The sequence below is a fragment of the Hermetia illucens genome, chromosome 1, assembly GCF_905115235.1.
Source record: "Hermetia illucens chromosome 1, iHerIll2.2.curated.20191125, whole genome shotgun sequence".
Lineage (NCBI taxonomy): Eukaryota > Metazoa > Arthropoda > Insecta > Diptera > Stratiomyidae > Hermetia > Hermetia illucens.
The window spans coordinates 186678043-186691781 of NC_051849.1; the positions used below are offsets into that span (position 1 = coordinate 186678043).

At 36.6% G+C, this 13739-nt stretch overlaps 1 protein-coding gene across 3 annotated transcripts in view; it reads left to right on the top strand.

The window, feature by feature from the left end:
- The window catches only part of LOC119661257 (heart- and neural crest derivatives-expressed protein 2), a 50651-nt gene that overhangs the window by 17155 nt on the left and 19757 nt on the right, over positions 1–13739 (top strand). Inside the window, exons 2-3 of one of the 3 annotated variants that reach the window (XM_038070510.1) lie at positions 11841–11996; positions 12387–12517. In XM_038070510.1, coding sequence (XP_037926438.1) covers positions 11841–11996; positions 12387–12517 — 287 coding nt within the window. Of the gene's footprint in view, positions 1–11840; positions 11997–12323; positions 12518–13739 lie in introns of all 3 variants that reach the window. The other 2 variants (XM_038070509.1, XM_038070508.1) reach the window with 2 other exon arrangements.

The following is a 13739-nucleotide window of genomic DNA, read 5'->3' on the forward strand; positions in this document are numbered from 1 at the left end:
TGCAATTTTTTTCCACCGAATATAGCCATGTGGAGATCAAATGAAACGTCTCAATTAGTACTTTTCGAAGCAGGCATTAGTTTGGACATTGGTTGCTAAAGGAACATAAAATTGAATATCGGATATATTCAACGTATATACACTACGAGCTATGTATAAATGAGACAATCGATTACATAAAATATTCATAAAACCTTTCACACCTGAATCACCGAGCTTTCGGTTTCCATCCAGAGAGTCTCTTTATTCAAGAAATAGGATTAACCATTTTCAGTTTGCAGGGAACTGCTTTAGGTAGACATTGTCCATATCACAATGTTCACAAGCTTTTATTAAAATTGATTGTTATGTCAAATATAGACTTCTATTAGATTCACGAATTGTTTGTAACTACACCCAAATTGCAGCACCTTTGGCTTTTGATACATTCTCAAAATGATGGTCACGTCTCCTAAACTACTGTGCTAACGCCCACTAGGAAAGATACGACACGACAGATGCCTCCAGACAGTAGACACACAAATGTCTGTGCATGTTTCAGATATCAGACAAATGTCTGTTTCAGACAAAACCTTTTTCTGCACCACACAAATATCTGTCGGTTTATAGATAGGCAATTGTCTAGTCTAGTCAATATGGTTCGTTACATTCAATTTTACTTTTACATATGCTTCGCATATAGACAGACACAGGTATTGTAGTCACCCGAATTTCAAGCATACGGCAATTTCGTTGGAATCCTTATTTTCCACTGCCAACTCTGACACTATTAAGCAATAGCAACGGTGTCAAATTAAATAAACTTGGCCTGTTGGCATTTCGCAAAATTTTAATGATTATCCCCATTACCAGAAATTCATTTAGTTTTCCTCTCAATATATCTTTAATGTTAAGAATGTGCATATCTATCATTGGAGATGGGTAGATGATGTATGTAATATTAAAAAAGTGATATTACCTTAAAGTGCAATATCATATTACAATCAACGAGTGCGATCTAAACATCACCAAACATTACAACATCACCTAGCATCACCGTATTACCTAGCATTACCACATCACCATCATCGCATTACCTTGTATTACCGCATCACCTACCATCATCGCATTAGCTTGCATTACTGTATGACCTATCATCATCTCATTACCTCATTACCTCAATCTATTTTTTATGGTTGCTTTTTTATTTGGCTGCTTTGGGATGACTTTGGGTTGGTTTGCGCTGGCTTTTGGGCTTTTTTTGGGCTCGCTTTCGGCAACAAAATTTATCTCGGGTGCAAGGAATTCTTGGATGCAGATTCTCTGCTTTAAGTAGAATTTATCCATAATGTATCGCTCGCTTGCTGATTGATGTATGTTGCTGGTGTTTGACCAAATACAGGGTTAAGCAAGGCAGCCGAGATCAAAACAGTGTTTGTCTTTTATGATATGTGCTGATCAAAAGTTGTGAGGGTCTTATCTATTGCAGATAGGTCAGGTTTAGGTTTCTTATCTAAGGTGGAGTCTTTGTTTATGGTGCATATGTGTACTCTATCCGTAATTTATATTAGTTCTGTCTATTTCTATTGCTATTGCGAAATATGGTATGCAATGGTAGAAATAATAATAAGAAAACGGCTTTTATTCCATCCGAAAAATTCTTACTTATTTACTTTAGTTTCACTATTCATTCTGTTTGTCGACTATAGGGTGCCAATTTAGGTTTGAGAATTTGTTTAGTGGTAAAATGTTAATTTCCTGGGTAATTTCATCCTAAATAGTGTAACAGATCATTTGATTTTTAAATATGCCAATCTTAACGATATGCAATTTTAACATGTTTGATTGGCAGTCCTAAGCCAGCTAAACTATGAAGAGAAATCAACTGATTAGGTTTACATATGAAGTTAAGAGTGAATTAAATTCTAACCGGTTTACTACACAGTCACTTTTTGATCGAAGAAAGGCTGTTCTTCAATTAATTGAGGATTTTCGGTAGCGTAGACCCGACAGTTTTGCTTATTTACGCCTTCATTTAACTGAAAATGGGCCTCGTATGACATGATGATTTTTCGCCAAAAGTCTGGTTCATTGCGAACAATTTTGACGGCCCATTTGGCATAATCAAGGCGTTTCTGATAATCAGCTGGGTTTAATTTTTGTGCCAATTGAATTTTGTGCGGAAGCATTTTGAAGTCGATACGAATTATGCGCCTGAGTGTGGTTCTTGCAATGCCTAATTCCTGGGAATGGCGATAACTCGATGTTCTCGGAGTCTCCTCAATACTGGCTCGTAAGCCGTACGAGAATATTTTCATCGGCACGTCTTGTACGTTGTCTGGATGCGTGAGCGGTATTGCAGAGACTACCGTGGTTAATAAATTTTGCGTAAAAACGCTGCAAATTGCTTTTAGATGGAGCACTTTCCACTTTATTTTTTTTACGAAATGCACGTTTAATTAACATAATTGAGAGCTTATTTTGAATGTAAAGCTGAATTATTTCAGCCCGTTTTGGAGTGTACTACTCTATGCTATAAATTGTCTTGGACTGACGCTTCAAACGCGGTATGTCAGTAGTCAATCTGATATTCCTGCAAAAAGTTACAGGTTTGCCAGATGTGCGCACAATAAATGGCCTATCCTGTATATGGTAATGTTGCCTGCGTTTTTTCGTAGCGAAAGATGATGTTTGTGATTTTCAGCAAGTCATGTGATATATTACCTTTTCAGATGATGTTCCGCGCATCTCCATATATCATACTAGTATTTGCACTCTTGATATCGCCCGCCAGTTTTGACTGACTGCCTGAAGCAATTATTTGTTTGATGCAGACACAGGCATTTGATTGCATGATGTTTGACGGCGGATCAGAGATTCGTCTGACTGGTGTGTGAGACAGGCAAATATCTGTTTCAGTGAAAATAATTTTCTGCATCAAACAAATGTGTGTATCTCTCTCACACATCAGACAGACATCAGTCAGACAAATGTCTAAGCTTGCATCAGACATTAGACAAACGGAAACAGATAGTTTGAAGCAGACGTTTGGCTGAGATAGACACAGGCATTTGCTCGATGCGGAAAAAGATGTCTTAAACAGATCTTTGCCTGTTTGATGTCTGATGCCGGTTGATGTGTGAGACAGACACAGATATTTGCCTGATGTAGGAAAAGGTTTTGTGTGGAAGGGACATTAGTCTGTCGCAGACATTCGCATGTCTGATGTCTGTGCCGATTCAGACCTTTGACAAATGTGTGAGATAGACACCCATATTTGTCTGATGCAAAAAAAATCTTCTGTCTGAAATATACATTTATCTGACGCAAACATTCGTCGGTCTGATGTCTAAAACATGCACAGACGCTTGTCTGTCTGTTGTCTGAGGCAGCCGGACACATATTCCTACGCCAAAAATAAGTTAATAATTGTATTTTCAATATGTTTACCTTGCAAATACACTAAGCGATATTCTGTCGTGTCGTGTTATTGCCAGTGGGCGTTAGCCAATATATTGTGTCGTGCCGTTCCCAGTGGGGGTTGCCAAACTGTCGGGTCGTGTCGTTCCCAGTGGGCACGCTCCTTTCAGGCCTTTTGTTCTATTCTCAATTAATCGAATCGAATTACACTATTATTATAGTATTCGCATTTTTGATTATATTGTAGGTGAATTTCAGCGCTATTCTATACAATATGAAGGTTACATTAATTAAGTTATTGTTCACCAAGGTGCATTTGCTGTTATACATAGGATATGCTGGAACAATTTGATGTTAGAAATTTTCGTTGCACCCTCTAACTGACAAAAATGCCTTGGTGTCTGATAATAGGCTAGGATTTCGATTGATTAGCCAGTAGATACCATTTACTTTTAATTTCGCTTTTTAAGCTTTGATGTGGCTTTTTCAAGATATTGTGGAGTATGGATTCCATCTAACGAGATTGGTAGACAAGTATGCCGATCTAAAGTAAACGTTATTATTTTGAGAGCTAAAGATCGCTTTAGAACGTAGATATCACCAAGTCTATGATACCACTGGCAAATTGAAAACATATTGGTATCCTTCCTTAGATTTTGTAACGTCTTTCAATTGTCCACAGAACAGGGGTGTATATAAACAATGAAGGAGATAGTAATCTTGAATTTAATATAAAGCAGCACAACATATAATTTTTTTTATAAATTTTTAAAACTGCGACCAAATTGCCTAAATTACTAGGCTCTCTGAGCTGTTAGAGAAAAATTCAAAATTCTAACAACGGTTTTTTTTTAACTTGGACACTTATTCAGTTAGAATCCTACAATTTTAGGGAAATAATGACTATTTGTGTATAACCAGACCTTATTATTTCATGATTATCTTGTTAGCCGTTTTTATTGATCACATCGAATCTCTACCTCGAATACTCGAACCTAAGTACTAATTAATTAAATACCATATGTATGTATATTTACATTAAAAAGAAGATATATTTTTAAGCAATTAATTATTGGAAATTTGGGGCGTATTCTCTGGACCTTTTCTTTCAACTCATTATGACATTTGTATAAACATACAATATTAACTCTTGAGCTGATTAGTCACTACTTCCGCACTATCCGCCCCGAAACATGATACTTTACTACTTGAAACACGGAGAAAAAAATCATCATAAATGCTCACAAATTTGTGGTACGGGGAAAGGGGCTGAAGAATCTTCTTTAACCAGTATGGGTACATTGTACTCATATATACAAACTATAAGATACTAGCGGATATTCAATACTATTTCGAGGTTTTGATTTTTTTTTAGCAGCACTTGAAATGTTCCTCAAAAAGTATATGATTATGTTGTATTGCGGTATGTTATTTTCCCTGTGGAAGAACTTAAGGCAACTGTTGCATAATCTACTTGTAATAACTCAGATTGAATTTAGTAATTAAAAGCAATTAGGAAGCCACCTTTTGAAGATCATAATTGATTAATGATAAGTGCGGGTGAACTAATGACCCGTAACATAGAAGGGAACTCAATACATAAATAGTTATTGATTGTGGTATTAATTATTGAAATTATAAATAAAACAATTAAATAATCTGCATGTACTGAGTTTTCTTTTAATGTTTTAGGGCTCATTACTTTACTTACTGTTTAGTTTGTGGGTTTTTATGCAAACGATTTGAAAACGAATTTATTGGTATTCAAAAAAACTTTTCTAGTGCGGCTTTAATAATAATTTAATAGCCTTTTTATGTTTCAAAAAGACCCTTGCCTTTCTAATAGGCCTCAATAGGTGGACAATTTTTCTCATAGCTATACCTAGAAAAATTAGCACAATCCTACTCTAAGAGTAGTAGTGGTAAGAGTCGTATTTAAAGTAAATCTGAAGTTTGTCTATGGTATTGGGGAACGTTGAAAAGACTGTTGTAATATTGTGTGAAAAAAATGATATAATTTATGGACATTATCATAATAAATTTTTCAAAATTTTTCTGCGAACACCAAAAGTTGGCATTTTTCCATATTTCACCTACTTCTTCGGAAAAAAGGAAATCTGAATTTTTTGCACTTGTTTTGTAAGATTAACCCAACGAATAGACAGGAGGATGTGATTATGTATCAAGGATAAACAATTTGTAATTTTTTTATAAAGTCCCACAAATATAAGAAAATATTTTAAAAACCCTTTGCTTATGTTTATGCTTATTGCTTATATATTTATATTATATAGTTACAAATTACATGTAAGAGTAAGGGAATATCTTTACTGGTTTTTAAGAAACGGGGACAAAATTCCGGAAAATGTGAAAACGCTGGCTTCATTGCACTACTTCGAACCGGTAATATACACACAGTGAAAACTCTCATGGACGGACAAACACCGTCGAACAATTTTTGTCCGCTCAAGAGGGGTGTCCGTCCATAAGGAGGAATAATACAATTTTTCGAAAAAATTTTGTCGAGAGAGGTCACCTTTATAAGCAAATAAATACACTTTCTAAAGATATGACAACATTTTATTCAATTTTTATTTACATTACATTTTCCAAAAAAAAATCGGAAATTGTGGACTGACGTAACATTTTCTGTTTTCCTTCTAAAAACAGCGTTTGACTACGTCCCTCTAAATTTATTAAATGCTTGAAGGCAATATAGTCGTTTTTACAAAATAAAACTTTAAGGTTGAAGTTGTTTTCAAAGCAGCCTGATTTGACAGCACCTCTGGTGCTTTCCCAGGCCGTTCAGTGTCGGAATGCTCTTCATCTAAGTAGATTTCGCTACTGGAACAGTCGAACTCAAGCTCTAGGAGTGTTGATGGGGACTCAGTGGCTAATTCTTTATCAATTTCGAGGAATTCTGTTGCGTCGGAATAGTCCTCCCCAAGAGTTTCTACCAACTAAGAAATAGAAGACAACGTTGCTAAGGACAAGTCATCCTCAGGATTGAATTTTTTCTAAATTCTTTCTAAAGCAGTTTATAATTGTTAGTGACTCCACCTTAATTCAGGCTACTTCTATAAAATGCACAGTCTCCAAGACGTTAATTGGTTTTTTCGCCGAAGAAGTGTCAATCCTTGCAAAGATGTGTTTAACATGCATTGTTCGATAGTGAAAGTTGACAAGCTGATTTCGTGTTGCTTGGAAGAAAAACAATTTGTATTTTTTGTAGTTGTAAGTCGCAAGGATGCGAAGTTTCATTGTGTAGGAAAAGCAAAATTTGCTTTTTTGATCCCTTTTTTTTCGGTCGAATTCCATTAGCCATTGAGTCATTAATTCGCGCGTCATCCACGCGTTTTTATTAAAATGTCAAATTATTGGTACCCGCTTGATGTCCATGGAGGCAAATGCTCTCAGACGTGCAGCTTTCCCAATCACGAATGGTTTTCCTTTTTCTCCTGCTAAATTAGCGCACAGTAAAATTGTTAACCTTTCTTTGGACAATTTTCCACCGTGACATTTATCCGGTTTGAGAACAAGCATTTTGTTGGTTTTCGTCCGTATTATAAATGTCCTAGGGTCTATAACCAATTAGAAATGCTGGAAGTTTTTAAAAAAAAATGTTCAACGTGTTCTGGATTAACAGGGCTAGACACACATCGAAATGCAATGTTGTGTCCACTGCGAAATTTTTGCCGCCAATCGCTAGATGCAGCGAAATCTTTAACTCCGAGGCTTAAAGCTATTTCCTTGACTTTCTCTTGAACAATTGGTCCCGATAATAGAGTGTTTTGACTTCGGACCTTTCAAAACCAGTCATAGACCATAGCATCAATGTATTTCTCTTTTAAATTGATAATTTTTATTTCACTGTTGATATTTTTCCAGCAATCCATCTGGCCCTTAATGCCTCTTTGGTACGCATAATAAGGAAAGCCTGTGTCTTTCCTATGTCAAATCTGGTTGAGACAAGTCACATTAATTTACCAATATTGAAACTTGTTTAGATTATTTACCCATAGTTTTACCACACCTTGTATTTTCATTTTCATATGCGTTGACAATATCTGTTTTCTCTCTTAAAGAAAGCACTTTCCTCTCTGACATTATTAATTATTTTACCTTTTAGACTTTTCACTTCAACTTGCTGCGATTGAATGAGACAATGTTAGCGCACACATTTCTTATCAGGGGAGTCCCCAAATTAGTTTGTGGACTTTTACGTTTGAATTCCTACTCACAATTTTGTGAGTAGTGTACGTTGTTAAGAGGTTCGTTTCCGGCTATGAGGGTTTTTTTTTTTTTTAAAATTATAAAATCTACTGTCCCCCTGCGGTCAAAAGGGGTGTCCGTCCAAGAGATCCAAATTGTTGTGAGATATACAAAAAAATCATAATCAGAAAAATTGTCCGCCCAGGAGGGGCATCCGCCTATTAGGAGTGTCCGTTAAGAGAGTTTTCACTAAATATATGGAGTTTAAAAGAGTTCTGAAAGGCCTTGGTGAAAGGCAGAATAGATAATAGGGGTTTTTAATTGGTTATTAGTTTTTAGTTTAATTTTTATGATGAATTCCAACCGAGAATTTTCAACTAATTCAAGGGTGGTTTTCTGTTTGTTTTATTTTTTTATATAAATTCTTATTTCCAGTTTTGGAAAAATGTGTTTACCAAATTGTATATTTTATATACATGTTTTGTAAGTCAAATTCGGAATGTTCCAAATCAATTCAGAATTTTCCAAACTAAGTTCAGAAATTTCCAAATTAACTCAAGACTTAAGACCAAATCAGTTTCAGAATTTTCCATTTCAAATTCAGACTTTCCAATTTCAAATTCGGACTTTCCCATTTCAAATTCAAAATTTTGTCAATATTTTATTATAAAGTTTTATACCAGTTTCTAGATAAGCAAATAAGGAATTCTGAATATGGGCTGCCCATATATTTTCTATTATTATTTGGTTTAAGGAAGGAAGGTTTAAGGAACACTACAATTTAAACTTCTTAATATTTGGGAAGTCTTCTTGATTGTCAGTGACCATTAATGAGGTTCTACAGGAAACGACGGAATTATTTGCAAGCATAAATATACGATTTTATATCTAGAGGTCAGCAAAAAAGAAATAGCAGATTGTGGGGATTAGATTTTTTCCCAGAACGAATACCATCACTCATTGAAACAAATAATGATGGAAAATTGATGAGCTACTCAGATTTTTTAAAGAGCCCGGGCACCATCGATATTCAGTTGTAGAAAGTTGGTATAGAGCTTGATAGTAGAATATTGAAAAAATTCTGAAATGGAAATGGAAAAATTTGAATTTGAAATGGAAAATTGGGAAATTGAATTGCATTAAATGGTTAGATATTCCTTTTGGATATTGATACTGGTGGGATTCGATAGATATTCATTTTGGATGTTGGCACCGGTATTATCCGTTATTGAGACACTTTCAATAGATCGGCAATATTTGGTTTCAGTAGTACTCGCCATTAACCGTAGAATTTTCAGCAATGATGACAAGTTCGGATTTGCCATATAAACTTAACGATGACCATTATTGTAAGCCCTCGTTTAGGTCGTTACGCTGGATTTTTGTTTTTGTATCCGATCTTCTCTTTCGTTTTTGAAAATAAATTGGGGAATGTAAAAAGATTGCTTGCTTTCGATGTTCCTTTTGGTTATAAACGGCTTGGCTTTCACATACGCATATTTTCCCCATAGGCAGCTCTGGGGTAATTTTTCATGCTTGATCTGCACATTTTTTTCCTTCACGTCCTTCGGCTTAGTCCAGGTTTGAATTTAGGTTGGATTTCACTTCAATATAATTCCCACTCATGTCGTGTTTGTGATTATATTTGAATGGAGCGATTATCACCTATCGCTACTTTCGGTCACGCTGCTTCCAGGGCAGAGGTGAGGCAGCGTCTGATGAGTTACCTCTGCCCTGAATGAAAACGTCAGCCGAGATTTTTGAAACCCTGAATGTTAAATTTGTAAGGAAGAGGGTAGTGTCGATAAATGACATCTGTTAAATAGCAGGAAACGCCTAGTATTTCCTAGAGCGCAGGATGTAAACTATCTGTGGATCTCAAAGTTGTCATAATATATGAACCATGTGGCAATTACTGATTTGGGTCAAAAATGTAACTGACTAGGAAGCAATAAGGACCTGTCGAAATGAAGTTATTCAAGAAAATATCGAGTTCTTAAAGTTAGTTTTGTCTGGGTAAAAATAGTTCGCTTCCGCTTTTATAGTTGTTATGTTCATAGTAGTGTGGCGATGGGATAATAAAAGCCTCGGATGCGAGAAATCGAAAGTGAAGATGATTAGATGTGCTAATGAGCACTATAGTTGCAGTAACAACAGAGTAGGCGAATGCATTTACGCACACAGTGTTGGACTCCCGGTTCGGTACATCTTTGGGCTACAAACTAAACACCTCCTGATCGTCAGAGAGTTAGCCTGGAACCGTTTTGTCACATTACTTCGGGCTAGTCCCCGAACTCTCCCGCCTTGCGGAGAGGAGGAAGGGAACTGTCAGTTCAAGGAACCCAGTGCCATCCGGCTTCTCCACCGGTCGAGCTCTATCTTCTTAGCAACGAGAAGGGCCCGAATGCAACACGGCTCCACCTGTCAGCACTCCTTAGCATCTCTTCGACAATGTTGTCTGGAGAGAGATCCTCTGTGTTTAAATTGAGCTGCTGACGAACCCCATCTCACCTTCCACAAAAAAAAGTGTGGTGGGCGTCGTCCACAACTCCATTGCAAAACAGACAATCTTGTGCAGGTAAAACTGAAAACTTCCATGCCCACTTAAAAATTGGGTAAGGAAATAGTCAATCTCACCGCTTCCGATTCAGCCACGCACCTAAGTTGCCGATGAGCTGCGCAGTCCATCTGTCTCTAGTTTCATTTTGCCACGAGAGCTGCCACTTGTCTAGAGTGCGTTGCCGTTTTTCGCGAGCAACCACCTCCCTTGGCTCATCTCCCTTGCGCTTGTATATGGCTTGACGCTCCTTAGAAAGAAAGGCAACCGGGATCACTCCTGCGATTACTGTTGCGACCGGTTCTGAGACAATGCGGTACGCAGACGCTCCCCGTCTCTGTACTTGCGCGAGACGTTTACGATATACCTCCTTGTTACGAGCGTCAGCCCATACCTCTGCGCCGTAGAGCAGAACAGACTGAGTTGAACTCATCAGGAGACGTCGTCTGCGACGTCATAAATATAATTCATACCCATGCTGTATATAGGTCATATATAAGGGGCAACACCTAGTACCCACTTCGATCATGTTGCTGCCAAGGCAGACGTGAAGCAACGTCTGATAAGTTACCTATTCTCGGAAGTTGTCTATTTTTGTAAATTTGAGCTCTAGCTTCAGTCAGTGGACCAGGAATCAAGGAAAGAAGTTCTTTCAAATTGGTCCGGTCCGTCATCAATTGGATGGAGGATGCAAGAGTTCCTCAAATCCTTAAACAAAATACAACCGTTGCTATTGTAAAACTATTATCATTTTTTGTTAAAAAAAGTAAAGTAAAGTAAAATCTGTGTTCCATCGTTTTCTTTTTTAGAAAAAAAAAACAAAGCAAACTTGTTGTATTTATTGATCTTGATCTTTATTACAAAAAGCGGACCCCAAGCAAATTTTGTTTAAGGATTGAAAGGGCTGGGTCTGCCTCGGATGAAACGGCGAATAGTCTGTTTTAAAAAAGTTCGATGTTTAGTCCAAAAAAGGGGTTTGTGGACTAAAAAGGTTGGAAGAAAGTTTTTCTCCAACTGTTCCGGTCCATCATCAAGCCCATACGCCCTTAATCCTCAAAAACACATTTTTAAGTTTTTTTTATCATTTTCTCTTTTATGCATTTATTAACTCGTCATTGACCCCCTCTTGTTATTGTTCAGGGATTGTCTGATTTATCTGCTCCTTAGAAATCAGCCACCTATATAGGTTACTTTCATGAATCTCCAAAAACAACTACTCGAAATACAAATGAAAATTTACTTTTGTGTTTTTTGTATTTTTCGTAGTTTCATGATTTTGGCATTATGCCAACGATATAATAGTTATAGTTACAAGATCAGTTGCAATTTCTTTAACTCAAAACAATTCATAGTTCTTTATTACCGCTTCATTTTTCAGGCTTTATACACTTTTATTAAGTATTTATCTTCTTACATCAGGGAGGCACTTAATCCAAAGAGCGTAAATAACATTCATAAATGTTGCGCTAACTAAATATTTAGAGTTTATGAAAAGTGTGATAAAAGATCAAACGATATGGACTGATTTTTCCATAGCTAACCTATTTGAAGTTTGCTTTTGAATTATGAAACGTCCGTTCCTTATGAATATGGTACATGTTACTGATAATGAGAGAATTGCATTTGCATTTGATATAAATATCAGAATGATTATCAAATTTCTCTTTTTTAGTAGGTAACAATGTTTCAAATGATGACTGGAGTTCTCTATGCAGCCCTGAATCCACAGGTCGGGAATGCTCACCAACTAATCTTCCCTATGTTTCATCAACACCGAATTTCCACCAATATGCACCTGTTTATTATCCGCCACCAAGTGATAAAGATGGTGAGTGCATACGACTATGTTAGTCTTTCGAAAGATTTTGGTAAAAATGTATTCTTTGGCTGAGCAGATGTCATGATACTTTCCTCGAGTATACATATCTATTAATGTGAAGTAAAATATGACAGTGTAAAAAAACCATCTACCTAAATCTTGAGGGTGTATCAAAAATAAAAAAAAAATAATGAAAGAAAAGAAGTATCATGATAAGAGTCGCTGAGAAAATATTTTTGTGGTCTAAATAAATAACTTTCGAAGTTTCAAAGTCAAGCTTATATCAATCTAATATCTTTTGTATGTCTATTGCGTCTATTCCTTAAAATAATCTAGATCAAAATTTTGATGTTGTTTATCAGACACCAACCACTAATTCGACATCTCATCCTCCTACAGTAGTTAGAATTGTTAAACGACGGAATACAGCAAATAAAAAAGAACGACGGCGAACGCAAAGTATAAATACGGCGTTTTCTAGTCTGCGTAATAAAATACCCAACGTTCCAGCTGATACCAAATTATCAAAGGTAGGATAAAATTTATTAATTCGTTTTATGCATATATATAGCTCTTATATTCATAACATTTCGAAATCTCATATAAACTAGCAATAACCCTGATGCACCACTAATGGTGAATTATTTCTAAAGGCCAAATTATCTTTTGATGTAATTCCATGCCTAATTTATCCGTAGTTTTTATATAGTGTGTTAGCCCTGGCTAGATCCAATTTATAGAAATGAACTAGTTGATATCATCGCTTTTGGTGAAAAAGTCAAATGTTACAATGAATGAGTCGAGATCGCATTAAACAGGTCCAAAGATCAAATAATCATGCCAATTCGGTTTTTAACCGAGAAACACTAGTTAGAAAAATTTCTGAAATTAAATAATTAGTGGTTAGATCATTAAGTTGTCGTTGTCGCCCGGATGTTGCTGGTGGCAAAGGGCTTTTAATTGTGATTGCATATTGGTGGAAGGCTATTTACAATCTAAGGAACTGACATTCGTGCCTTGACTGATTCCTGATTAGTAGCGATATCAGCATAAATCCGAACCCGAATAGGTCTGCAATCCTGGGAATCGTGCCTAGCATCAGCGACCACGATGCCATTATCATTGATATCCAACTTCTCGATAAAGTCATGCGACCAATGCCTTTAACAGCACCTGACCTGACTTTAGGAACTCTCCGCGGTATTCTTTCTGAAGAAGGAGATCTACGACCTCGATACTTCAATCCATGATAGGATCTTCACCCTGTATACCAACAAAGGCCATAATCGGCTGTCCAATATTGAATTCAACCCAAATACATAAAGGGAACTCCGGAAAGTCTCCCCGTGATTTGTTAAAGCTGCCAGACGCAATGACATCTTGCCTTAAGACAGTCCCCCTCCCCCCTCCCAGAAAAAGAAAACTTCCCGTGAACCGCTTTCTGAGAACCCATCATTCTCCACTCCAAATGCGTGAACGAAGCTTCAATACCGAAGTTAATATTGTACATCAATTGCTTATCTTAAATCCACATCATCATATTTCCAAACAAGTGAGCAATTCGATCTTTCCCAGCATCCACTCTTCGGACCCAGCCTTGCTGACTCCATCTCACCAATTATCTTCGTCAAACCCAAAACGATCCCAATGTCCATTAAACAACAAACAAACAAAAAGTTGATTGGGCTTGATAAAATTTCAACCATTATCCTCAAAAGATGCTCTTCAACCATCAGTCCCTTCCTTCCTCCT